Source organism: Thunnus maccoyii, chromosome 9 (assembly GCF_910596095.1).
Source record: "Thunnus maccoyii chromosome 9, fThuMac1.1, whole genome shotgun sequence".
Classification (NCBI taxonomy): domain Eukaryota; kingdom Metazoa; phylum Chordata; class Actinopteri; order Scombriformes; family Scombridae; genus Thunnus; species Thunnus maccoyii.
Window position 1 is genome coordinate 6,900,135 of NC_056541.1, and position 27,964 is coordinate 6,928,098.

A 27,964-nucleotide genomic window follows, 5' to 3' on the forward strand; every position below is an offset into this window, starting at 1 on the left:
TGGTTAGTTCTTGTCTTGTGCAGGATTAAAGCACCATTCTCTACAGCTGACACCTGACACCCCCTCACCCATCTCCAAATACACACACACACACACACACTCTTACACTTGGCTGAACTTGCAAATAGATCCCCTGGCTTGCTGTCATGGCTCTGGCAATGAAAAGGACTTGGCTGGTAAAGAGGTCGCCCACTTACTCTCCGTCCTCTGCCCAGTGCACACACGATCTGCAGCCTTCCAGGAGGGACCAGAACCCAAAATGTCGGACCAGTCTGCATTTGACACGGACGTATGGACCCTGACCCGGTTTGTCATGGAGACGGGCCGGAAGGCTAAGGGAGCGACTGGTGAGCTGACCCAGCTCATCAACGCCACCATGACGTCCATCAAAGCCATTTCTTCTGCTGTGCGCAAGGCGGGACTGGCCCACCTGTAAGTACAGACATACTCAAACAGGCTCAGTGGGGATCAGTGATATTATGTTCAGTAACTGTATACACCATTAGATAACTGCTTTATTAAGTAACATATGATCAAAACAAAGCTGTTGTGCCAATTTTAATCTTTTTGTGAGGTAATGTGACATGTTATTGAACACTATAAGACTTGTGTTCCTTGCACGCTTCCATAGAGAGGTTAAAGGTCAAGGTCAGCTGCAGAATGGCAGTCATGGAGATTCTTGCTCAGGGTGGATGTTTGACATTTTGCTTCTCTCCTACACTAGACTGAGGAGCCAAGATTGATCCAAGAGTTGAGGCTCTTGTTTGCGTTCATAAGTTGAAGATTTCAAAGTTCAGTTCTGATATCAACACTTATCAAACATGGGGGCAGTAGACTTGATATGATTGAATCCTTTGAGTACAAGTTGTGCTGCCATATTGTGAGCAAGACAATGTTTTTTGTAAGATTCAGGTGCATTTCAACACTCTAATCTAGAAGTGATGTAACAACGTGGAGCTTTCCAATGACGTTTTAGCAAGAGATAAAATATCAAAATTGAGACTGCACAACGATTTTGATCGTTGAAAAGTGGCACAATAACCCCTTTTTTGTTGAGAGATTTGGAATTGGAGAGCAGCCAATGTTCTGGACAATTATGTGAATTCACTGAGGCTAAAGGATTTTGGTTTCTGAGTGGAGCCTCTTGTTTGGGGTCGCATATTCTACTCTTAAAGACATCAGGGTGAATAAAAAACCTGAGTTGTTTCAGCCCTTAAAGACCATTAAACACCTTTTGAGCTCACATCTAGTGAAAATAAATCTTCCCATTTCTTAACTGAAACCAGCCAACTCCTAAAGAATAGGGCATGATTAAGTCGACACACTGAAATTATGTAACCAAGCACAAGCCAACATTGTTTGCAACCAAATGAAGATAATTGGTGCTCACAAGCAGAATGCACCTTTGACCTGTGATTACTGGTTCAAGTCCACTACAGCTGCCATTTTTATTGAACTGGAAACTTGAAAAATATGATCAATTTTCCTTTTGTTAACTTCTCCTGATGAAAGCTCTGACATGAAACACTTTGTCTCTTCCAACATCTTCTAGTTTCTCCAAACAGCTGAATCTTTTCTTTTGCATGTAAGCAATTTGTCTGCCATTTGAGTATAGTGTGTGAGACTGAAGTCTGGCCGCTGATTGTTCCACTCAGGCAGGGCATGGCAGGCTCTGTGAACGTGACTGGGGACGACCAGAAGAAGCTGGACGTGCTGTCCAACGACCTGGTCATCAACATGCTGAGGGCCTCCTACGGCACCTGCTGCATGGTGTCTGAGGAGAACAAGGATCTCATCATCACTCCCAAAGATAAGAGGGTAAGTGCTGAGATGTTTTTACATTTTAAAGCTGCACTGGGCAAGAATGTTATCCAGGTATACACAAACACATGTTTCACTGACAGCACATTATGTGATCTCTGGATAAAGAAGTCCTTTAAACTTTCAAAGGTTTGAAAAGTTACCTCTTGTTTCCACTTGATGCAATCAAAGTCTGAAGTTGTAGCTTGAAGAATTCACATACAGATTCAGATTTAGCAGAGTTACATCTGTGCAATCTGATGATGTTTATATTACAAATTATTACTAATTCTTCATATTAGTTGTTGTATTGTTAGTTGTAGCCATCACAATGAACAACCTCTGAACAAATGAGCACACTTCTCATATCCCTAATTGTGAACTAGTTAAGTTTAATAATTCCTCATGTTTCTGACATTTACCTGGAACTTTCTCGACTGCTGCATGACATCTGGGCTAATGTTTAAAAGTATCTAATTGAGTTTTGGGGATGGAAAAACACATTTTTAGTAGCTTTGACACGACTGCTACTGCTTGCTCTGAGTAGCTCATGAAATCTATATACTATGAGACTCTTTTATGAGCTGTTCATTAGGAGTAGTAGTAATAAATAATATTCAGCTGGTTGCTTTTATTGGAGCAATTCATAGCAGAAATTATTTATGATACTACACTCTAAAACTTATTAAGATCTACTGAAGATCTTACAAAATGTTTTGTCAAAGCTGGTGTATTAAGTTAAAGGGAAAATTCGCCACTTTTTATTTGGATGTCCAATCAGTGTTGATGGTTAATGTAGTCAATTGGAGCGATAAATTCCTCAGTGTGTGCTATATTGACTGAGAAAGCTGAGTTTTTCTGAATTTTCCTGTCATGAAGCCGTGCCAACAGTGCCTACATATACTAAGATGCATTGCACGTGTCCTGTCCAATCAAATACTAATGTTGTGTTTATGGGGAGCAATTTTTTTTCCCCCAGAATGGCGAATTCATGTTCCTCTGCCTTTGGTCAGCTTACCCTGATATTCTTACCTTAACCCCAACCAATCTCACTTCTCATGCCTAAACGTAACCTATCCAAACAACGAAGGCAATGAGTACTAGCCAATCAGAGGCAGAGTAGGGCGGGTCATGACTTTCACCATTCTAGGAAAAAAAATTGGCTTACAGGACATAGGCAGCGAAAATATGAGTACTTTACGAGGATTTTCATTTACAAAACATGTTTCCTCACTCGGTGTGCAAATATCATAACACAAAGCTGGAGTTATGGATCAATGCAAACTTACTGAGAGTTGAACACACGTTTTGGACGATGATGGACAAAGTATAATGAGGCGCATACATGAAGTTACTAAGTTATCCCTGCTTATGGGCCAAGCCCCCCCCCCCCCTCTAGTGTTGTGTGTGTGAAAGGTACATCCCAGCAGGCATTAGTGATTGTAGTGATACGTTCTGGTTGTCCCTTGCAATACAGTTCTGCAGTATACTCACACCTGCTACTGTCTCTTGTGTGATTATTTACACAAACATGGTATCAAAAGTAACTGGACCCGAACATGAATGTGTGCTAAATTGCAGTGCTCCACTGTGGCATCAGTGATGTTGCCAGCAAGAAGATAAAAGAAGTTATAATAGGAAAGAAAAATACCATTCTAGCAGCAAGCTAACTAGTCCGACACCAATAGGATCATCATGGCATCAAGCATCCTGCCACCCGATCTCACAAGTAACTGGGACAATTTTAGAGCAGAGATTGAATACTATTCACTGGCAATGGGATTGAATTACAAATCAGAGTGATGGGCTGCGAATGTCACCATATATACATGTATAACTTGGACATTATAGCAGAGCAGGGGAAGGACACAGAAGCAATCCTCAATGCATTGGAGAGATATTTTAAGCCAGCGAGGAATGTCATATTTGAGTGATACATTTTTAGCAACTGCAAGCAAGATGAAGGTGAACCTATCAATGTATTTGTAACTAGACTAAGGGAAAAGGCTGCTTCCTGTGAGTATGAAGAACCAACAGAGGAACTGATAAGAGACAGAGTGGTGCTTGGTGTCAGTGATGAGCAGCACCGCCTGTTTAGAGAGAAGGAACTCACACTGACATCAGCCATAGAAATATTCCGGGCAACGGAGATGACAGATATCAGGATAAGAGCAGCCGGGCAGCGAGCTACAACCAGGCATGAGCACCTAGACAAGCCTCAGAATCACATGCAGGGTGCAAGTGACAGTAAAACGTGTAAATATTGCAGCACTATGCGCAGGTGTGGACATGACCTTTGCCTACCATATGGCAAAGGTTGCAGCCTTTGTGGACAGCAAATCATGTGCATGAAGGGAAACCAATCCACATGACAACTGAATACAGCAGACACTGTGGCCCACGAGGTCATGGACGGGACCAACACTAAGGCCCACATCTACTCAGCTGAGAGCATAGGAGCATTTCATGGACAGGGGAAGAAATGGTTCACCAATCTAAGAATGAATGCTGGATCTCAGAGATGAGAGATAAAGACAAGAGGAGATTGGCACCTCTAGTGAAGCTATTACTGAGCCAAATCAGGTTGGTACAATACTCTGGTGATACAAAGCACTTGTGAGGGTCAAAGCATACAAACTGGAGATAGGGAGAAGCAATCAGAGACCCCTGTTGTCAAGCTCAACCAGCGAGCGCCTAGACTTAATGAAATTCACCATCTGTAAAGGAGCTTCTTAAGATAGAGCATAGCAGCACAGAGCTGGTCTCAGTGGTGTGGAACCCATTGCAGACGACATACTAATAGTTGGTTGTGGGAAGACTGAATCTAAAGAACCTGCGATTCAAGGTCAAAGAGTTCAATTTCCATGGGCACATTCTGTCAGCAGAGGGACTCAAGGCAGACCCAGAAAAAATCAGGGCAATCCAAGAAATGCCCCACTCCACAGACACCAAGGCAGTGCAACGGTTCATAGGGTTTGTGACCTACCTTGCAAAGTTCATGCCACACCTCTCTGAGGTACATGAGCTGCTACACAGACTACTAGACGAGGCCATGACATAGCACTAGCTACATAAGCATGATACAGCAGTTGAGGAAATCAAGCATCTGATCACAGCAGCCCCAGTCCCGAGATATTATGACGTGACCAAGCCAGTCACCATCCAGAGTGATGCAAGCCAGAAAGGACTTGGCTGCTATCTACTACAGGAAAGTCAGCTAGTTGGGTTTGCATCTTGGATGCTCTGTTAATTGTGTTCTGTTTAACACAAACAGAACAAAATTATGCGCAAATCCAAAAGGAATGCCTGAGTATCGTGTTTGCATGTTAGCGCTCTCACAATTATTTGTATGTGAGAGGGGAGATCACAGCAGAAACAGACCACAAGCCACTTATCTCTATCTTTAACAAGCCTCTCCTCAGTGCACCCAAAAGGCTCTAGAGCACAATGTTGACACTCCAGAAATACAGCCTCAAGGTAGTGTACGAACTAGGCCCGGACATGTCCCATCAGCAGCACATTGAGCAGAGCCACAGCTCCACCAAAGAGAACAGACACAGCATATACACATCATGTAGTTTGCAACCTGCAGAGGGCACAAAGAGGACACTGAATAGATAAATCAAACTGACTACCTGAATGTCACCAGCCAGCACCTGACTCAGATCAGGAAACATGCTGAGGGAGATGCAAATCTCCATATAGTGAAACCGGTAGTGCTACAGGGGTGACCTAGACTCACAGGTCAGTCTCTGAACACTTCACTCATAGAGACTGAGGACAGTCTCCCAGGTTTTGTTGCTAAAACTGGGTGGAAAAAACCTGCATTGCAGAACCAATCTAAAGTCTTTAGTCCTTCATATTGGGGAGGTGACATGCAGTTCACTACGGAGGAGAATGGGGGGAGAGCATAATTTCCAGTAAGGCCATTCTTGTCGCCGTTTAAGCAACTACCTTGCATTTAGAAATACCCAGACTTCGGTAGGTGGAGACCACCGAGAGGAAGTTCCCGTATCAATCACAGAATATGCTGGTCAATCCGGGATGAGATCAGTGCACAAGATAGAGTGCTTTTCAAAAGCAGGCTGGTGAAAGCACCAAACAGACTGGACCTATAGAAAGGGCTTGATACTGGGTTATAGGGTTTTTGCAAAGGACCTGTTACTGGTCTATCATGATTAATATACATTTTAAAAAATGTTAAAAATGTTAAAAAGGTTGAAGAGACTCTGAATTTGAAATTTGAACTATTGAGTGAGACTTTAAACTCGTTTTTTTCTTAAATAATCAGTCATATAAAGGTTATTTATATGACTGTTATAAATATGGTGTTACTCACCGGGGACCTCCTATCTGAACAGCTGATGTCCCAACCGGTTTTGGTTTGAAGTGCTTGTCAACACCATGTTAAAGTTGGGGCCAGCAAGTGTTTAGCACTTTTCCTTGATAAAGTACTTTAATTATTTAACAGTAGATGAAGTCGTTGTGAATTAATGTTCTTTCAGTGATTGACAGTTAAAACATACAGTATGTTTTTGGTGGAGTATTCCTTTAACATCTGTAACATGGAAACAGCACCATCTGGTGGAGACACAATCAAATGGAAGTTTTATTTCAATCAGCTCTCCACCCATAACAAGTAAATGAAACTGAAAGCAGATTTACATTGTTGAACAGACCGCAGACGCCATTACATTACAGAGTGAAAACTCTCCTGAAGAACACACAGTCGGAGGATTGAACAGAGAAAGTTGAAGAGACTGTAATTTGGTGAGTCTACATCTTAAAGAATATTTGGATATCAGATCAAATGGCTGAGAAAATTGCTCTTTTGGAAGGTTACCTGAACTGCCACGTGTGTTCAGAGACTTTCAGAGATCCTGTGTCTCTGACCTGCAACCACAGCTTCTGTTCAAGCTGTCTGCAAAAATTCTGGGAACAAGCTAAAAACAAAAACTGTCCCATTTGCAAAAGAAAATCCTCAAAGGATTATCCATCCATCAACCTTTCTCTCAAAGACCTGGCTGACTCCTTTGCAAAGACGCAGAATAATGATTCACCTGAGACGGAGAAAGAAAAGGAGAAAGAGGAAGTGGTGTGTCATAAACATCCAGAAGTCCCTTATTGGTTCTGTGAGGATGAACAGAGAGCTGTGTGTCCTGTCTGTGAGTTTTCTGTCCACCAGAGTCACAAGTTGGTTCCTGTAGAACAAGCAGTCAGTGACCTGAAGGACCAGCTGAAATCTGACTTAAAGTCTCTACAGGACAAGAGGGACAAATACGAAGAAGTGGAGAAAACATACAATGAAATGGTTGAACACTCCAAGAAGCAGCTGTTGTCCACAGAGAGGAAGATCAGAGCAGAGTTCAACAAGCTCCACCAGTTCCTGAAAGAGGAAGAGGAGTCCAGACTGGCAGCTCTGAGGGAGGAAGAGGAGCAGAAGGGGAAGACTATCAGCAGAGAGATGAAGAGGATTCAGGAGCAGATCTCCTCTCTGTCAGACAGTATCTCTGCTGTTGAAGAAGACCTGCAGAAACACAACGTGTCATTCCTCAGCAGTTATAAACCCACTCAGACCAGAGCCAGAGACCAGTGCTCACTGTCAGATCCACAGCTGGTCTCAGGAGCGCTGATAGATGTGGCGAAACACCTGGGCAACCTGTCCTTCAGAGTCTGGGAGAAGATGAAGGAGAAGGTCCACCTCAGTCCTGTCATTCTGGATCCAAACACTGCAGCTCCCTGGCTCTATCTGTCTGATGATCTGATCAGTGTGAGACATGGAGACACAGACCAGCAGCTCCCTGATAATCCAGAGAGAAACACTGAGTATTCCGATGTTCTGGGCTCTGAGGGCTTCAGCTCAGGGAAACACAGCTGGGAGGTGGAGGTGGGAGACCATCCTGTCTGGATTGTGGGTTTGGCTAAAGAGTCAGTTGACAAAGGAGAGGGAAGTGCTTCACCAGAATATGGATTCTGGTGTTTATCCCATGACAGTGGAGAATACACTAATGGAGATGATAAGACTGTCAGTGTGAAGAAGAGTCTCCAGAGGATCAGAGTCAAACTAGACTATGACAGGGGGGAGGTGTCCTTCTACGACCCTGAAGACATGACTCACATCTACACTCACAGAGACACTTTCACTGAGAAACTCTTCCCTTATTTCAATATTGGAAAGTCTGGTGATGCTAAAACTACTGATATCAAAATCTGTCAAACTGAGATTTCTCTGTGATGTTCAGGAAGGTTTGTGAGATGTGATTTATTTGATTTGAGGAGAATAATTAGATCTATAGATTTATTTTGGTCAATATCAGTTAGTTCTTCATAGTCAAAAGTCATGAATTTGACGTTAACTTTTTTGTTTTAATTATGCAAGTTTTTAAAGTAATTCAGTTAAGTAAACTTTCTCAAAATGCATTAATAATAATACTTTTTTTTTTTTTTTTTTTACAAATGTTTTGTTTTTAAAATAATAAACATGTTTTACTGTGCAGAATGGACCAAACAGGGAATTCTGATGTAATAATTCATTTCTCATTTATTTACTATGTGTATCATGAAACACAGATAACTATTGACTCTCAAATCTTTTCTATATCTTCATTTAGTTTGATCCATAAAAACAAACTAAACCTTCTTCCTAATTTGTGATACTTTAACTCAAGAAAATAATTAGACACAGTTTTTCATTTCTTTCCTGAAGGTTCAGTCTAAATACCAGTGACCCAAAATTGCAAGAAAACTGAAGAAGTCTGTCAAATATTGACCTAAAGATCATGTAGATCACAGCTTGGGCTGCGCATAATGACTATTTTTTAATATCTTTTAATCTGTTGATGTTTTTATTCATTGATTTAACATGATTAATTAAATAAAATGAAAAAAATACTTCAAAAACATCCAACCTTCATTTCTAATAATATTTATTAAAAAGAGACTGAAAAGCTCTGATCCTCATATTGAACTGTGGATTTTAAAGATTATTAATGAGTTGTTAATTAAGAGTAGCAGTAATAACACAAAAAAATTCAGCTGGTTGTTTTTAGTGGAGCAATTCATAACATAAAACATATAAGATACTACACTCTGAAACTTCTTAAGATCTACTGAAGATCATGAAATGTTTTGTCAAAGCTGTTGTAATAAGTTAAGTCATGAATACAATAAAACTGAAAATAAGTTCTAGCAGACTTGAATGCTGCCTTGACGTATGACTACACAGTCCTCATATATCTGTTAAATTAATATTGCATATTGAATGATACACTTGACTACTGCTATTTTCAGACAATTCATAAATTAATCAGAATTGACTAAAAAAAGCCACCCAGTAAATTAATATTAGATATACAGCCACAGCTAACAACATGATGCTGATCACAGTTACCTTTTTTTCTATAGTTGTAAAAAAAAAATGTTAGTGTTTTTTGGATATTTTATTCCTTTATTGGACATTGGTAGTTAGGAAATGACAGGAAACAAGAGAGAGAGAGAGAGGGAATGACATTAAAAGGGCATGTGATACATGTTGGAAGAGAATGGACTGTAAAAGTTTGAGACAGTCACATATAAAAAGAAACAGTCTTAAGATGTTCAATTTACAGTGATGCAAAACTAAGAAAAGAAGCAGCTCATATTTAAGAAGCTGAGACCAGCAAATGTTTAACACTTTTCCTTGATAAATTACTTTAACTGTTTAACGGTTGATGAAGTTATTGTTAATTAATGTTTTGTCAGTCAACTATAATTGTTTCAGCACTATTTTAAACACACATTTCAAGCATAGTCGCTTTCAGTGTTTGAAAGTTAAAACATTCAGTAGGTTTTTGGTGGAGTATTCCTTTAACATCTGTTACATAGAAACAGCACTATCTGGTGGAGACACAATCAAGTGGCAGTTTTATTTCTTTAAGATTTTCATCTGTGACGCAGGTGAAAGAAACTGAAAGCAGATTTACAGTGTTGAACAGAGCGCAGACGCCATGACATTACAGAGTGAAATCTCTACTGAAGAACACACACTCGGAGGACTGAACAGAGAAAGTTGAAGGGACTGTAACTTGGTGAGTCTACAACTTAAAGAAAATTTGGTTGTCAGATCAAATGGCTGAGAAAGCTGCTCTTTTGGAAGGTTACCCAAACTGCCACGTGTGTTCAGAGACTTTCAGAGATCCTGTGTCTCTGACCTGCAACCACAGCTTCTGTTCAAGCTGTCTGCAAAAATCCTCAAAGGATTATCCATCCATCAACCTTTCTCTCAAAGACCTGGCTGACTCCTTTGCTAAGACGCAGAATAATGATTCATCTGAGACGGAGAAAGAAAAGGAGAAAGAGGAAGTGGTGTGTGATAAACATCCAGAAGTCCCGTATTGGTTCTGTGAGGATGAACAGAGAGCTGTGTGTCCTGTCTGTGAGTTTTCTCTCCACCAGAGTCACAAGTTGGTTCCTGTAGAACAAGCAGTCAGTGACCTGAAGGACCAGCTGAAATCTGACTTAAAGTCTCTACAGGACAAGAGGGACAAATACGAAGAAGTGGAGAAAACATACAATGAAATGGTTGAACACTCCAAGAAGCAGCTGTTGTCCACAGAGAAGCAGATCAGAGCAGAGTTCAACAAGCTCCACCAGTTCCTGAAAGAGGAAGAGGAGTCCAGACTGGCAGCTCTGAGGGAGGAAGAAGAGCAGAAGGGGAAGACTATCAGCAGAGAGATGAAGAGGATTCAGGAGCAGATCTCCTCTCTGTCAGACAGTATCTCTGCTATTGAAGAAGACCTGCAGAAACACAACGTGTCATTCCTCAGCAGTTATAAACCCACTCAGACCAGAGCCAGAGACCAGTGCTCACTGTCAGATCCACAGCTGGTCTCAGGAGCACCGATAGATGTGGCCAAACACCTGGGCAACCTGTCCTTCAGAGTCTGGGAGAAGATGAAGGAGAAGGTCCACCTCAGTCCTGTCATTCTGGACCCAAACACTGCACATCCCCGTCTCTATCTGTCTGATGATCTGACCAGTGTGAGACGTGAAGACACAAACCAGCAGCTCCCTGATAATCCAGAGAGATGCACTAAGTATTCCACTGTTCTGGGCTCTGAGGGCTTCAGCTCAGGGAAACACAGCTGGGAGGTGGAGGTGGGAGACCATCCTAGCTGGCTCATGGGTTTGATTAAAGAGTCAGCTGACAGGAAGGGAGAGTGTCCCGCCTCACCAGAATATGGATTCTGGTGTTTATCCCATGACAGTGGAGAATACATTGATGGAGCTGGTAAGACTGTCACTGTGAAGAGGAGGATCAGAGTCCAGCTGGACTATGACAGGGGGGAGGTGTCATTCCACAACCCTGAAGACATGACTCACATCTGCACTTACAGAGACACTTTCACTGAGAAACTCTTTCCTTATTTCAATATTGGAAAGTCTGGTGATGCTAAAACCACTGATATCAAAATCTGTCAAACTGAGATTTCTCTGTGATGTTCAGGAAGGTTTGTGAGATGTGATTTATTTGATTTGAGGAGGATAATTAGATCTATAGATTTATTTTTGTCAGTTAGTTCTTTATAGTCAAAAGTCACGGATTTGACTTTAACTTTTATGTTTTAATTATGCAAGTTTTTAAAGTAATTCAGTTAAGTAAACTTTCTCAAGATGCATTAATAATAATACATTCAGACTTTTTTTTTTTTACAAATGTTTTGTTTTTAAAATAATAAACATGTTTTACTGTGCAGAATGGACCAAACAGGGAATTCTGATGTAATAATTCATTTCTCATTTATTTACTATGTGTATCATGAAACACAGATAACTATTGACTCTCAAATCTTTTCTATATCTTCATTTAGTTTGATCCATGAGAACAAACTAAACCTTCTTCCTAATTTGTGATACTTTAACTCAAGAAAATAATTAGACACAGTTTTTCATTTCTTTCCTGAAGGTTCAGTCTAAATACCAGTGACCCAAAATTGCAAGAAAATCGAAGAAGTCTGTCAAATATTGACCTAAAGATCATGTAGATCAGCTTGGGCTGCGCATTAATGACTATTTTTTATTATCTTTTAATCTGTTGATGTTTTTATTCATTGATTTAACATAATCAATTGAATAAAATGAAAAAAAATACTTCAAAAACATCCAACCTTCATTTCTAATAATATGTATTATAAAAGAGTGACTGCAAAGCTCTGATCCTCACTTTGAACTGTGGATTTTAAAGATTGTTAGTGAGCTGTCAATTAAGAGTAGCAGTAATAACACAAAAATATTCAGCTAGTTGCTTTTAGTGGAGCAATTCAGAACACAAAACATATACTACATACGTAAACTTCTTAAGATCTACTGAAGATAATGAAATGTTTTGTCAAAGCTGTTGTAATAAGTTAAGTCATGAATACAATAAAACTGAAAATAAGTTCTAGCAGACTTGAATGCTGCCTTGACGTATGACTACACAGTCCTCATTAATCTGTTAAATTAATATTGCATATTGAATGATACACTTAACTACTGTTACTATCAGACAACTCATAAATTAATCAGAATTGACTAAAAAAGCCACCCAGTAAATTAATATTAGATATACAGCCACAGCTAACAACATGATGCTGATCACAGTTACCTTTTTTTCTATAGTTGTAAAAAAAAAAAAAAACGTTAGTGTTTTTTGGATATTTTATTCCTTTATTGGACATTGGTAGTTAGGAAATGACAGGAAACAAGAGAGAGAGAGAGAGAGAGAGAGAGAGAGAGAGAGAGAATGACATTAAAAGGGCATGTGATACATGTTGGAAGATAACGGACTGTAAAAGTTTGAGACAGTCACATATAAAAAGAAACAGCCTTAAGATGTTCAATTTACAGTGATGCAAAATTAAGAAAAGAAGCAGCTCATATTTAAGAAGCTGAGACCAGCAAATGTTTAACACATTTCCTTGATAAATTACTTTAACTGTTTAACGGTTGATGAAGTTGTTATGAATTAATGTTTTGTCAGTCAACTATAATTGTTTCAGCACTATTTTCACATTCATTCACATAAACATTTTAAGCATAGTTGCTTTCAGTGTTTGACAGTTAAAACATAAAGTAGTTTTTTGGTGGAGTATTCCTTTAACATCTGTAACATAGAAACAGCAACATCTGGTGGAGACACAATCAAATGGCAGTTTTATTTCAATCAGCTCTCCACCCATAACAAGTAAACGAAACTGAAAGCAGATTTACATTGTTGAACAGACTACAGACGCCATTACATTACAGGACGAAATCTCTTCTGAAGAACACACACTCGGAGGATTGAACAGACAAAGTTGAGGAGACTGTAATTTGGTGAGTCTGCAACTTAAAGAGAGTTTGGATATCAGATCAAATGGCTGAGAAAATTGCTCTTTTTGAAAGTTTCTTGAACTGCCACGTGTGTTCAGAGACTTTCAGAGATCCTGTGTCTCTGACCTGCAACCACAGCTTCTGTTCAAGCTGTCTGCAAAAATTCTGGGAACAAGCTAAAAACAAAAACTGTCCCATTTGTAAAAGAAAATCATCAAAGGATTATCCATCCATCAACCTTTCTCTCAAAGACCTGGCTGACTCCTTTGCAAAGACGCAGAATAATGATTCACCTGAGACGGAGAAAGAAAAGGAGAAAGAGGAAGTGATGTGTGATAAACATCCAGAAGTCCCTTATTGGTTCTGTGAGGATGAACAGAGAGCTGTGTGTCCTGTCTGTGAGTTTTCTCTCCACCAGAGTCACAAGTTGGTTCATATAGAGCAAGCAGTCAGTGACCTGAAGGACCAGCTGAAATCTGACTTAAAGTCTCTACAGGACAAGAGGAACAAATACAAACAAGTGGAGAAAACATACAATGAAATGGTTGAACACTCCAAGAAGCAGCTGTTGTCCACAGAGAAGCAGATCAGAGCAGAGTTCAACAAGCTCCACCAGTTCCTGAAAGAGGAAGAGGAGTCCAGACTGGCAGCTCTGAGGGAGGAAGAGGAGCAGAAGGGGAAGACTATCAGCAGAGAGATGAAGAGGATTCAGGAGCAGATCTCCTCTCTGTCAGACAGTATCTCTGCTGTTGAAGAAGACCTGCAGAAACACAACATGCCATTCCTCAGCAGTTATAAACCCACTCAGACCAGAGCCAGAGCCCAGCGCTCACTGTCAGATCCACAGCTGGTCTCAGGAGCACTGATAGACGTGGCCAAACACCTGGGCAACCTGTCCTTCAGAGTCTGGGAGAAGATGAAGGAGAAGGTCCACTTCAGTCCTGTCATTCTGGATCCAAACACTGCAAACCCCTATCTCTATCTGTCTGATGATCTGACCAGTGTGAGATGTGAAGAGACAAAGCAGCAGCTCCCTGATAATCCAGAGAGATACACTAAGTATATCACTGTTCTGGGCTCTGAGGGCTTCAGCTCAGGGAAACGCAGCTGGGAGGTGGAGGTGGGAGACTATCCTGACTGGATTGTGGGTTTGGCTAAAGAGTCAGTTGACAAAGGAGAGGGAAGTGTTTCACCAAAATATGGAATCTGGTGTTTTTTGCGTCGCAGTGGAAAATACACTAATGGAGCTGGTAAGACTGTCGGAGTGAAGAAGAGTCTCCAGAGGATCAGAGTCCAGCTGGACTATGACAGGGGGCAGGTGTCCTTCTACGACCCTGAAGACAAGACTCACATCTACACTCACAGAGACACTTTCACTGAGAAACTCTTCCCTTATTTCAGTATTGGAGAGGCTGGTGATGCTAAAACCACTGATATCACAATCTGTCAAACTGAGATTTCTGTGATGTTCAGGAAGGTTTGTGAGATGTGATTTATTAGGATTTGAGGAGGATAATTAGATCCACAGATTTATTTTTGTCAATATCAGTTAGTTCTTTATAGGTGAGAGTTGGGAATTTGACATTAACTTTTATGTTTTAATTATGCAAGTAATTCAGTGAAGTAAACTTTCTCGAAATGCATTCGTAATAATACATTCAGACTTTTTACCAATGTTTTCTTTTTAAAATAGAAAAAAAACATATTTATTGTGGAGAATGGACCAAACAGGGAATTCTGATGTAATAATTCACATACAGATGTGTATCTACTGATTGTCAAACCTTTTCTATATGTTCATTCAGTTTTATCCATGAGAACAAAATTAATCTCTTTCCTGATTTTTGATACTTTAACTTAAACAATTCTTGCTGAAATTAATGTTAGACAGTTTTTCATTTCTTTCTTCAAGGTTCAGTCTAAATTACAGCAGCCCAAAATTGCCAAAAATTGAAGAAGTCCATCAAATATTGACGTAAAGATTATGTAGATCGAAGCAAAAATGATTGATCTTCATTCCTAATAATATGTATTAACGAAGATTGACTGTAAAGCCTTGACCCTCATGTTGAACTGTAGAATTTAAAGGTTGTTAGTAGTGATCACCTTCATCTTTCTGTTTCAGCATTTATCTCTTAATTATTGAATATTTATAAAGTTGGAGCTGCTGTTTGTTCCTGTGTGTTTATATTAATCATCACTTCACATTTCAGATGTGAAACACATCAGCACATGTGAGTCTGTGCTGGATGAATGTCAGGATTTACACTGATTAACTGTGTCTTTGATTTATGATTTATTCAAAAAGTTGTATGTTTTGTATCAGGTGAACAAATGTCCTGATCAAAACAAGGGTTAAATGATTTCCTGGTTTGCTTCTGTCAATAAAAATCAAAATCAAAGCTGTGTTGCAGTTTTATGTGTCTGTAAACACAGAAAGACATTCACGTTTCTATTTAAATTGTCATTTTATTGATAACACCTTAACACATTTTCTTGAAGTTAGAGAAACACGTGTAGCACGTAAGAGAACAGAGCAATAATCTGAAGAATCAGAGAACTAGAGGATTAATATTATTATACAGAAGAAACCCAAACTGACAAAAAGAGACAAAGGGAAACTAGAAAGAGCCAACTGCAGAGAAATGATTGAAGAAGGTTGGAAACAGAGGGACCAGGGGAAAAAAGAGTGAAAGACACCCTACGAGGAGAAGCCAACTCAGTGTTGTTAGTGCAACTTAGTCACTGGCTGGAGAAAGAAGATAGCAGAGGTTCAGAGTGAACACAGAGGCTCCAGTTTATCTCAGTAAAGCTTCATCTGACTAAACAGCTGACAGGAAGGCAGCAGAGCTCACTGACCTCAAGAGACTAGAGGAGGACAGACATTAGTTTATATGTAGGGCTGCACAATTAATCATTTTCAATCATGACTCAGCTCTGATCATTCAGGTAGAATAATGATTTATTAGTGGTGTTGGTGCATTTCATTTCAATAAGAATGTGGCTGCAAACAGTTAAGATGCTGATATAAGATGAATGAAGGAGAATCATTTTGTTCCCAAATCACTGAGGAAAATAATTGTGCAGCAACATCATGATCATGATCTCAAACTGTAATCAGGATGATCAGTTTAGTCATAATTGTGCAGCCCTGATCAATAATTATAATGGAAGCTGGTTCTTATTCTACAGTGGTAAACTGCTGTTGTCTCTGACTGGATTGTCTGTTAGATTTGACACTAAAGTCGACTTATTGTGCAGCTACATTAGAAGCATCAACCTGCCGTCCGTCTGTGCACAAGTGCTGCTCATATTTTCTCAAATGAAATGTGAAATAATGCAATTAAATATGATGATATTTGATCAAATTTGTTGTTTGTAGAACAGTTCCTTTAATTTAATTCTTAATAACCTCTTGTAATTTCTTTTTCATTTTCTCACAGGGAAAGTATGTGGTCTGTTTTGACCCTCTGGACGGCTCCAGCAACATCGACTGTTTGGCTTCTATCGGCACCATCTTTGCCATCTACAAACGGGTCAGTGCAAAGACACACAAAGCATCCAGTCACTAAAAACAATAGTCTGGTTTCAAAATGTTTTCATATTCGCTGCTGTTGAGTAAAAAGGTAAAAGGATTTTTTTGTCCAATTTTTAAAGTTATGCAACATCAAGAAATTCCACACATGGTAAACAAACAGGATTTAGGAACAGGAAAGTAAAGAAAACCCCTGCAGCAAAACTGTTTTCACTTTACATAACAGGCATCTGTTTGAATTAAGTGCTGAGATGAGTGTTACGTAAACTGTTTGAAATGCTGTCTGTTGATGATGGATCATTGTGAATATTCGCTCCTCTGAATGTGTTTATTTCAACAAGCAGGTTTGATTTTATGCAATTTTACTTTTAAACTTCAACAGTTCTATATGCAAAAGAAGTAGGGATGCCTTGAAATAACAAATACATTTAGAGAAAAACAGCAACAAACAAATATAGTTCAGCTGATCTTATTCTATGTTTTGAATAACAACAAAATTAAGACAGAACTACATTCATAAAATATTTCAAAACGTGAATATGTGAGTCTCAGGAGAGTTTTATGGTTCTATATTTGGATATTAGTGTAAATATGCAGCTTGAATGTGCAGTAACACATTGTGGGCACAAGATAGCGCCGCTGTGCCGCTAATACAGATTTGTAATAAATCAAAGGGAGTCGTTTAATTGTAGAAGCACAATCTGTTTTATTTGCCTGGCAAGTTTTAAATATTGAAGAAATGTAAGTTTTACATATTAGTCATATTAAACATAATACGTATATAAATGTAGTTTGTAGTTGTAGTTTTGCTTTGCTTCATTTTGTATATTTTCATTATGAACTTGAATTTATTGATACGCAGTGTTGTCAAGTATAGCTGGATATACAATACAATACCATAGCTCACTTTTTCTTTCTTATTACATACTTACTCTGAATTTCCTCATCTGTAATGTCAAGTAATAATATATTAGTGATAATAGATTGGTGTTCTCATTGCCTGTACAACAGACACTTCTCCATAGATCTACTGTAAGAAAGCTTCATTAAATTCTGAACTTCACTTATGTTACAAAGTCCAGTTCAGCACCTTCAGTATTGCTTTTGATTGAACCATTATGGCTGTTTCGTATTTGCATACAATCATCCATCTCTTAAGGCAGACTCTCCTCTGTCAGTGGTGTCTGCAGAACTGTAGAAAACAGTGTGAAGGACGCCGATGTTCATGTTTCTGCTCTGTGTTGGTTTACCCCCCCCCCCCCCCCCGTTGTGATGTTTAGGTAACAGAAGGAGAGCCCACAGAGAAAGATGCCCTGCAGCAGGGCAAAAACATCGTGTGTGCGGGCTACGCCCTGTACGGCAGCGCCACCCTGGTGGCCATCAGCACCGGCGCCGGCCTCAACTTCTTCACGCTGGACCCTGTGAGTACTTCAGTGTCACTACTGTTAAATATCTTTAGTTTTCAATAGCGTTCTGGTTGTCAAATGTAGACTGTGATGGTAAAATGACAAGAAGGGATGAGATACACTCTCCCTTTGTGTCTCTTATTGTCTTTTCTTTACTGTTATATGGTTTTATTGCCCTGTAGCTGCTTTCATCTGACATAACAGATATTATCCTGCACGTCTCCACAGTGCAAACAGGGAGGAAGAAGACTGTAAACGCACATAAATCCCTTTTATTTGGCATTACAAAGTGTGTAATGTATGCCACTTTATCCATCCTTGTATAACTCTATAGGGAATTAAATATAAATCATTATGTTGTATAAAGTGACCAAAGCTGAGCACCCAGTTAAGGTTTTTTAACTCACACAAGGATTTACACATATCATATTGTTTTTCTCAGTCGTGGGATTTCGGCGGTGGAAAATCAGCTTTAGTCTTTATAGGATAAAAAGGTTCAGTGTATATTTGCAAGTAATCTTGTTGTTGTTATGCATCAATACTGAGGACACCTGACCGTGGTGCTCTTAATTCCCAGTCATGCCATTCAAAAACCACTAAAGCGGTCTTGAGGCCTGATGAGAATAATGTTGTTCCTGCTCTCCTTGATGTCAATAATGTCATTACATGTAGGGTTGGCAGTATATAGTTGTGATACAATAAATAAATAAACATTTTTTTCAGACTTCTTCATAACAAGCTCGTAAGGTAAATGTAGGTTGTTTTAAATGTTTTTCTTTCTATCAAAACTGATGAATTGATGAGTTGAAATAAGTAATTTGATTATTTAGTATGAAAAAGCAACGATGAGGCCTCTTGTACAAGACAAATACAGTATTTTTGCATTCCTTAGTGCCTTTTTTAGCCTTTATTTATTTAATCCATTTTCTGCTGCCCTGATTTATAGTTGTGTATGATATACTGCCTTTTTCCATGTGTTTTTAAACCCCATTATGATTATAAATTTAACTTCTCTGCCTAATTGATTAAACTGAGTTGTGTCAGACTTGTCTTATGTTCTTTCTGGGATTGTCACACCTGAACTTTATGTTTGATTTTCTCAGGCTGTTGGCGAGTTCATCCTGACTGAAAAAAATGTGAAGATCAAGCCAAAAGGAAAGATCTACAGTCTGAACGAGGGCTACGCCAAATACTTCCACCCCTCCATCAACGAGTACCTAAAGCACAAGAAGTACCCCGAGGTAATTAAACAACTTCCAGAGTAAACAAACTTCTGACACACGCATGCAAGTCTTCCTGTTTAATTTTAGCCAAAGTTGTGACGCGGATCAGGTTCTTTTACTTTGCGTTTGTAGTTTTGAATCTGATACGTTGAACCAAAGCTGCACAGCAGAAATATGTTTTGCTGACACACAGTTGTACTTCTGCTCCGTCCTGAGGCAGGATTTCAAACAACAATGACCTCTCAAACTCATTATGTGAGTCCTGATGAAGCGTTTGCTCTGGTAAAATGAGTTTACATGTTTGGTAGCACAGATATACTCTGATCTGATCATTAATACACTCTGTTATATGATATGATATGATGTTATATGATACAGCGTCTTACCCAAGAGATGAATAGAAAAGAAAGAAAATCCAGAAGAATAAAGATACAGATACACAGTATATATATATATATATATATATATATATATATATATATGAGTACATGTAGGTTTAGCAAATGTACATAAATCTATAGCAGAAATAATCTAAAGTTGATTTAAACCTCAAGAAGAGAAGCTTATATTACCATTTTTACTGTTTTTGTCCTTAATTTTTCTGCTAAAATACAGAATTTTACTTCTTTTCAGTTTTTTTATTATGTGTACTTGCAACGGTTAAAATCTGATTGGTCAATCATATTGTGCGCTGCAGCTCAAGTAGACTGAGTGACAGTGAGGTCAATAACTGATTATTAGTGTTTCACTGTTGTTTCAGTGGTTAATTTTACATTTTACAGTTAGACAGAAAGTGACTATACTGTAGTAAACTCACTAACAAGGAGCAATTTCAGTTGAAATGTGTTATGTATCTCTAAGTGCAACAGGGTAAAAACTTTGGTTTAAGATGTTAAAGATGCTTTATGAAAGCAGATACCACAGGCAGAGAGGACAAAGAGTAACCATCCTGACCCAGACATGTGATTGACAGTTGTCAGTTGAGCGTGACAGCTCGCTCAGGCAGGACGAGTGGCGGCTGCAGGGTCAGCTGAGCTGCGGGATGGCAACGCAGCTGCTGCAGGAAACATCCTGTTCTCCAGGAAACTGCAGCGTCTCATCTGGAAACTCATGTGCAGACTCAGCATTTCTCTTGCACAGTCACAAACGATGACCCTGGAGTTTGTTTGGTCATCAGGCGTCAGTCTGACCCGTATATGCATTGCTGATACACTGGGCTTTTATGAAATATCATAATATCCTTCTCTGAGGTTTCTTCTTGACTACAGTTAGACAAAATCAGCCTGTAAAATCTGTAATAACTTTTATTTTCATTGAATAGCCAATTAGTCAGGCCTCAACTATACTTTGAGATTAAAGGATTACCCCACTTAAAGTTAAATGTTGGGTATCAAACACTGCATGTAGTCTTCAAACGTGGCTCTTAAAAGTTTGCTGTTTTTCAAACCCCTCTTGCAGCATAAATCACTCCTCCTCTGTCCAAAAGGTTCAGTATGTTCCAAACATTTCCACAGAAATATGGCTAAATACACACGGCGAACTGTTTAAATCTGCCGTTTACACCTACGCTCACTTACACTGGTCGCCATGTGTTCCTTTATGGCATTAAAGATATTCCTTAACATAAAATGATAAAATAACACTAGATTTACTTATATGGCAGCTTTCATACATAAATTGCAGTTAAAAGTGCGCTACAAAACAAGTAAAAACAAACACTTATCAAAGTCAATTTTAAGCTTTAGTGTTTCATACTAGTATAATTAGTATAATTATTGTTTCAGAGCCTTTTACAGCTTGTCATTACATTTTGGAGAAATTGTAGTATTGTAGCTGTGAAAATATACAAGAACTACTGTAAATTTTTGCCTCTGTATCATCTATCAATAATATCTAGACACAACTCTGGTTGAACACTCATCATCATGCCACATTTCACATAATCATTATGACCCAGCCCAGTGCATCAGCATGCAAAGGTAACCACAATGTTACTCATGGTCATATGCGCATAAGGTTATGAAATAGCAAAAACCCGCTGAATAAACTCATGGGACAGTTTTAGATGAAGTGTAAAGGTGGGATCCTTTTTTAAAAAGTATCAAGCACCTTTGCTAGTTTTTCAAAAGCAGGTGTCGTCTAATACGAAGCAGTTTTCATTTAGTCACCTGATGGAACAAAAAGCTGCAGCTGGAAACTCAGGAAAAATAGACATTATAATAATACTGGCTACTTTTGCACAGTTTTAATCCTGTAACACAAATCATTTCATAACCTCACGAACCTTCACCATCTGTCAGAGTCTCAACATTAATGTAGAATCAGATCATTTGCTTTTCTGGGTTGGATTTTCACCAGAAAAGTCAGATGATGAACATTATGTTTTAAACAGAGGTGATTTTAACACTAGATGGCTGTCTAATACTAATGCACTTAATACATTTGTTAGGTTACAAACTCCCTGAAGGAAAACAAACCGTGCAACAGTCAGGGCAACAACACATGATCAGTAATTCAGACTTCTCTCTCAGCGCTTATAAGCTTTAAGGACATGTTTTGTTTGTCTGAAGATCATTTTCATACAGATCATCCTCTCGAAAACTCTCAGTTTCTCACTGCTGGCTCCCTGTTTTTCATGTTCTCTTCCTTTATTTTAGGACGTTTCCTGCTGTCTCATCTGCTGGCAGCTGGATGTGTTTTTTTTTCTCTGAGTGTGTGTGAGTGTTTGTGAGTGTTGCATACTTTTAGAGGGGTCTGCTTTCAGGAAATACTATGCACGCACACACACCCTTCCATTTAGGATGACTGGGATGTGACTCAGCAAGCACATGACTCTGCATCACGTTGTGCCGGTCTGAACCTGGAGCTCACTTTCAGGGCAACTCTACCTCCTCTCTGTATTATTACAAGACTTTAAGTCTGCTGAACATTAGAGTCAGTGAGTGACACTAAAGAAGGTCTTTGAATAACATCCACAAATCAAACCATTATTAAAACCAGACTTTTTCATATCCAAACAGTGATCTTGAAGTTCTGGACAGCCTGTTTTAGCATGTTTGTATAAAAGCGGTTTCTTAACCAGGCTGACATACTTTCCAGCTGCTGCAGATGGACTTTGAGCTGTCTGATGTTTGCTGTTCAGGTTTACCTCAGCCAGCAGGTCATGACGGCAAAACACATCATGATCTCTGAACAAAGTAGATCTGCTTAAGCTGCAACTTTAAAATGAGCTTCCTGTCAGGCCAGTTGTATGTATATAGTCATTTAAACTTAATAATTAATGTGCTAATACCACCTTTATCAAGCACTCTGATTTCCAAACCATTTTAAACTTTGAAACAACCAAGTCCATATCGATGGCCGAAAAGCAAAACCTCCTATCTGAAAAATGCACTTTTGTTGCAGAATACTATTTGTTAAGGATACTCCATACATAACACACTGTTTTTGGACTATAATACTATATTATGTGGTGTTGTTTACGGTATCTTTGTATGGTTATTTGTATGGTTTGTATGGTTACACTGCACTGTTACTTTTATTCTCTTGTCTTATTCCCTTTTTAGCCGCTTTTTATTTCCAAATTTAACACTTTTTGATTAGGGTTAGAGTTAGGGTGAGTTAGTTTTTATATGTCTTTTTACTTGTGTTGCTTTTATATTCTGTTTTAATGCCTTTTATGTTCTATGTAAGGCACTTTGAATTGCCTTGTTGTTGAAATGTTTTCTCAAAAAAGTGCATTTTTCAGATAGGAGGTTTTGCACTTCGGCCATCGATATAAGCAAACCAGTAACTAATACACAAGACTTCAAACAAGCCTTTATTTGGTGAGCAGTATGTTTATATTGTATGACCGTACTTAAGACTTGAGACAAATGGTAAAAACTTACCTAAACCTTAAAATTACCATAATCGAACAATAAAAACTTGTTGAAACAGATTAAAAGTAATAAATTACAATACAAGCAGAGCTCCATCACTGAATTTCTTTGTAGAATATGCTGTCTTAGTCTTTTAAACCAATTAAACACAGATTTAACATTGTTTGCATTTTCTCCAACATTAACCTATTTGTAGTTTTGAAGTGTTTTTGAGTAAAACTTCAACCTCTGTAGTGTCGGTGTGTTTAAAAAAGACCAAACTGGTGCAGAGCTTTGCAGAATTATCTAAACTTTTATGGGATTTCATGATTAAAAGATTCTTTTTTCCTTGAACATTTGAAAACATCTTTAAAGGACACAAGACCACTTTATGTAACATCTATGTTTAGAAGTGACAGCCTGCAGTGTATGTGTGTATGTGTGTGTGTGTGTGTGTGTGTGTGTGTGTGTGTGTGTGTGTGTGTGTGTGTGTGTGTGTTTTAAATCAATGACCCTGTTTTCTTGAGGCCATTGGCATGTCTCGATTATAAAAAGTCACTTCAGATAAGAACATTAGACAACAGCCCTTAAACAATCAATTATCACACAGTCTTGAGAAGGAAACATGGAGAAAAGACTTTAATGAACCCGACTAGTAAACAGATACTCTGATGCCTTATTTCAGTATAAAAATCTCTGTACAGCCAAATATATTTGTCATATTAGAGTTTTGAATAAACTGAGCAGACGGGTGCACAGAGGAGATCAGGTTGATTATGCTGCATTAGTGGTTGGAGAGTTTTCTGTGGATGTTTTGATTTTTTTCTCCACCATGAAAACTTGTGACCGTTTGAATCCATTGTGACTGATTTGAATACAGACAAACTGTCAACTGTGGAGCCTGCAGGGAGTGTTTGATACATGAAGAATCACCTTAATGTGAATTATAAATAGAGCCGTGTGCGGTTTTACATTTTTAATATTAACGCTGATACGATACAGAGTTTCTGTACATTAAAAAAATGTTTTACTTTGACTTTTTTTCCTCCAACATTCTCAAATGTTAAATGTTGTCTACACACAAGCAGCTTTGTCTAAATAATATAAAGTCTAAAAGCGCCAAATTAATATGATTTAAATCTGTAAATATCTTATTAAAGAATAAGCAACCAAGACTACAAGTCAGATTATTTCATGCCAGCAAGTTTTTATGACAAATTTCAACAGGCTGTGCTGCAGACACATTTCAGTCGGCACCAAAAAAGTGTTGGATTCCTGTTCTTAATTACAGTAAAACACGTAAAAGTTGTGAGTTTAGTTAAACACAAATCTTGGATGTTGGGAGTTTTTGGACCTACTGTGTAAAAGGGCTGATGGACCATGAAAACTCTGTCTTTGGCAGAATATAAAACACAGAGATGAGCTGAAACTGTTGCTACAGTCACGCTGCAAATATGAGACACAACATTTATCAAAAACATTCCTCACTCCATGCATGAATATCTCAAATGCGCAAACACAAACAGGAAACACTCTTTAGAGGCAGACATACAAGTGGAAACACACTCACACAAACACAAACTGCTAAAAAGACTTTTGCATTTTCTTGCTTTTTCCATCATCATTATTATTATTGTTGTTATTATTGTCGTTGAAATTTCTTTCTCCTCTCATTCGTTTCTATTTATTTATTTATCTACTCATTCATCTGCCCATTTTTTGAATTTTCTGCCGACTGTCCTTTTGTTCATTTCTACTATCACTGCTGCACAAATATCAATAATATCACAAATACTTTTCAAATCAATCATTCACATCTTCTCCCTGCGCATCTACAGTTAATCTGTACTTGTATCCACCCCTACCTTCCTCTCTGTATGTCGTTCCTGTGTCTTTGTTGTTGCAAATAGAATAAAAGTAATAATAATAATATCTTAAATGTGGTCTCCCTCCCTGCAGGATGGCGGCGCCCCCTACGGAGCTCGGTACGTCGGCTCTATGGTCTCAGATGTTCACCGCACCATCTGCTACGGAGGAATCTTCCTGTACCCCGCCAATGAGAAGAGCCCCAAGGGAAAGGTAACCACTGACACCTCCACCAAGCAACCCTACTGAAACGTCACCACTGCCAGCAGACTTAACTCTACACAGGGTTTATGGATTTCACAAAAAAACTATACAGTCCACCTTAAATAGTTTAAGGCATACTTTGACATATGCTAATTTGCTTTCTTGCCAAAAGATAATTGATACTTCTGTCATGTCTGTACAGTCAATATGAAGCTACAGCCAGCAGCCGTTAGCTTAGCATGAAGACTGGAAACGGGGGGAAACAGGTAGCCTGACTGGCTGGAGGTAACAAAACCTGCCTTCCAGCTCCTCTAAATATCACCAATTAACACGTTATATCTTCTTTGTTTAATCCGTACAAAACCCTGAGTGTAAAAACAACATGATGTGGTTTTAAGGGGGATTATGTGCCGGCTGCTGGCCGTAGCTTCATAGTTTCTCTACTAATATGAGAGTGGTATCAACTTTTTTATCTAACTCTCACCAAGAAAGCAAATAAGCATAAACTATTGAACTATTCCTTTGAATACTGGTGAAATACCAGTTGGTATTCTGAATTCTAAAGTATAGTTTTTACAGGACGTAAATTTTAGTGTAGACAAATTTGCCTTACGCTCACAAATGATGAGCCTTGAACAACAAAACTTGTGTGTCAAACTTGTCGGCCTTAACCAATACACCAGAAAGTCAGGTATGGAACCAGTGACGCAAACTGGTACGTTAATGAGCCAGATGCTGCAGAGTCACCTGTGAAGACCACAAGTTTCACAACGGACCTCAGCAGCTCACTCTCACAAAGACTTCTGTTATTTAACCTTTTTTTTTTCTCTGTTTCACAATCAGTCAGTGACAGATGAATAACGTGACTCTGCTGATTATGAGCCTCTGATTTTTGGCCTTTAACTGACACACATACCCCGAATGACAGACGATACTGGCCGTCTTGTGATAATGCAACCTGAGATTGGAGGTGTTTTCTTGTCCTGTGATAAATAAAGCTCAGGGACATTCATGGCTGCTCATAAAGATAAACTACAACCTCAGTGATCCATTTATCCTGGAAATAATAATTCACAGCTGTAACAATATTTTACTAATTTATCAAATCACAAACAAAACATTCAAATACTCATTTTGAAGTGCATGTAGTTGAGATGGATCCACAGCTTACATATCACCACATAATTTGTCCTTTGACCTCAACGCTGCACACAGCACGTCTGATAATGACCCAGGTGCCATTACTGACCTCTGTGTTAGTGTTACATACCGGATATACAGTATGAAAGTTGTTATGAAACCTATTATATGATCAACAGTGCTTAATTGACTGTTTCAAGCTGTAGTTTGGACCTGATTCACACTGTCATTACAAGTATGTAGAAACAGTGATTATATGTTACCTCGAAACCTCAACGATTGCAGGTGAAACACCCCCAAATGGAGAAACAGTGACTATATTTAAAAAACCATAAAAACTTTCATATTTCTTTTTAACCTATATGTCAATCAGTTCTTATTAGGAAGTGAAACGGTGTAAACTCAGCTACCTTGAGAAAATATTTTTAGCAAACCACATGTACAAAACGTCCACAACCAGGTCTCAGAATCATCATGTGATAGACTTCCTTGTACAGATGTGGTGAGGTCTTGATGCTGAAGCGAAATCAAACACTATCAGTAATACGTTGCACATTAGATGTAAGGAGAGCGCACATTACACCTACTTTAAAGTCTTTTATTAGTTTGTAAGGCACTACTTTACCTTGCACCAGACTACCTCTAAGAAAAGCTTTTGGTTTATGAACCAGGAGGGCCCCTCAGGTCCTCCGGTTCTTCTCTTTTAGCTCTTCCACAAAGCAGAACAAAAACCTTCAGTGATGCTGCTTTCAGCTGTTACTCTCCGAGTCGCTGGAACAGCCTCCAGAGCATCTGAGAGGACGTGACAATATCGACATTTTTCTTGTTAATCACTTGTAAATCACGCAAGTTGAAGTTGATGAAAGGTGCTTTATATATAAATAAAGTTTGATCGATTGATTGATTCATGCTGCTGGCTGAACAAAGTTGTTAAAAAGGAATTGTGCTACTAAAAAACATCCTAATGAATGTAAAACTGATGGGTTTTCTCCTCTAAAATCTCTCCCCAAAGCTGCGGCTGCTGTATGAGTGCAACCCCATCGCCTTCGTCATCGAGCAGGCGGGAGGCATCGCCACCACCGGCACCCAGAGGGTTCTGGAAGTCCAGCCCGACGCCCTCCACTGCAGGGTGCCCTTCATCGTCGGCTCTCCCGATGACGTCAACGAGTTCCTGACCTTTGTCAAGAAGCATTCGTAAACGTCTGACTTCTCCGAACAGTTAACGATTGTACAAAAAGAAAGAAACCAGATCTGCACATCACAAGGAAATGTTTTGTGATCTTGACGTAACAAGCTGCCAAAACTATTCACTGTGATACTTGGAAAAAAAACAGTTAATTAGCGTCATTATTACGGGAAAAAGTCAAGATCATGTTATAATTGATGTATTTTGTGATCCTAAACAAACCAAACAAGATACTTTAAAATATGAACTCTCTAGGCTTCCATACATTTGAATCATGGCCGTCTTGTGAACTGCAGCATTTAAAAGTCATTAAATAGAATTTTTTTCCAAAACAACGGGTTGTAATTTTTTTGTTGAGTCAAATGTCTTGAAGGCATCACACCAAGATGAAGACAAATGGACTGCATAACGTT

The 27,964-nt window shown here is 38.8% G+C and overlaps 4 protein-coding genes across 5 annotated transcripts; all 4 read left to right on the plus strand.

The window, feature by feature from the left end:
* The first annotated feature begins 185 nt into the window (after positions 1 to 185).
* fbp2 (fructose-1,6-bisphosphatase 2) lies at positions 186 to 27,886 on the plus strand. The gene is made up of 7 exons (XM_042422023.1): positions 186 to 432; positions 1,656 to 1,818; positions 16,575 to 16,667; positions 17,947 to 18,087; positions 19,176 to 19,313; positions 25,115 to 25,234; positions 27,378 to 27,886. Exons 1-7 carry the CDS (start codon positions 260 to 262, stop codon positions 27,561 to 27,563), a joined length of 1,014 nt encoding a protein of 337 aa, XP_042277957.1. The 5' UTR covers positions 186 to 259; the 3' UTR covers positions 27,564 to 27,886.
* On the plus strand, positions 6,464 to 8,161 carry LOC121904335 (nuclear factor 7, brain-like). 2 transcript variants are annotated; one of them, XM_042422021.1, is made up of 2 exons: positions 6,464 to 6,729; positions 6,778 to 8,161. In XM_042422021.1, exons 1-2 carry the CDS (start codon positions 6,611 to 6,613, stop codon positions 8,033 to 8,035), a joined length of 1,377 nt encoding a protein of 458 aa, XP_042277955.1. In that variant the 5' UTR covers positions 6,464 to 6,610; the 3' UTR covers positions 8,036 to 8,161. The 2 variants fall into 2 exon arrangements, with proteins under 2 accessions (XP_042277955.1, XP_042277954.1); XM_042422020.1 differs by having other exon boundaries at positions 6,464 to 8,161.
* LOC121904337 (nuclear factor 7, brain-like) lies at positions 9,345 to 11,346 on the plus strand. Its single transcript, XM_042422022.1, has one exon. It carries the CDS (start codon positions 9,907 to 9,909, stop codon positions 11,275 to 11,277), a length of 1,371 nt encoding a protein of 456 aa, XP_042277956.1. The 5' UTR covers positions 9,345 to 9,906; the 3' UTR covers positions 11,278 to 11,346.
* LOC121904334 (zinc-binding protein A33-like) lies at positions 12,904 to 14,882 on the plus strand. The gene has a single exon (XM_042422019.1). It carries the CDS (start codon positions 13,175 to 13,177, stop codon positions 14,621 to 14,623), a length of 1,449 nt encoding a protein of 482 aa, XP_042277953.1. The 5' UTR covers positions 12,904 to 13,174; the 3' UTR covers positions 14,624 to 14,882.
* Positions 27,887 to 27,964: the final 78 nt, after the last annotated feature.

Coding starts and splice junctions, on each gene's coding strand:
- LOC121904334 (XM_042422019.1), top strand. CDS start 13,175: ATGGCTGAGAAAATTGCTCTTTTTGAAAGTTTCTTGAACTGCCACGTG.
- LOC121904335 (XM_042422020.1), top strand. CDS start 6,611: ATGGCTGAGAAAATTGCTCTTTTGGAAGGTTACCTGAACTGCCACGTG.
- LOC121904337 (XM_042422022.1), top strand. CDS start 9,907: ATGGCTGAGAAAGCTGCTCTTTTGGAAGGTTACCCAAACTGCCACGTG.
- fbp2 (XM_042422023.1), top strand. CDS start 260: ATGTCGGACCAGTCTGCATTTGACACGGACGTATGGACCCTGACCCGG. Junction 433..1,655: donor AAGGCGGGACTGGCCCACCT/GTAAGTACAGAC, acceptor TGTTCCACTCAG/GCAGGGCATGGCAGGCTCTG. Junction 16,668..17,946: donor TCTTTGCCATCTACAAACGG/GTCAGTGCAAAG, acceptor TGTGATGTTTAG/GTAACAGAAGGAGAGCCCAC.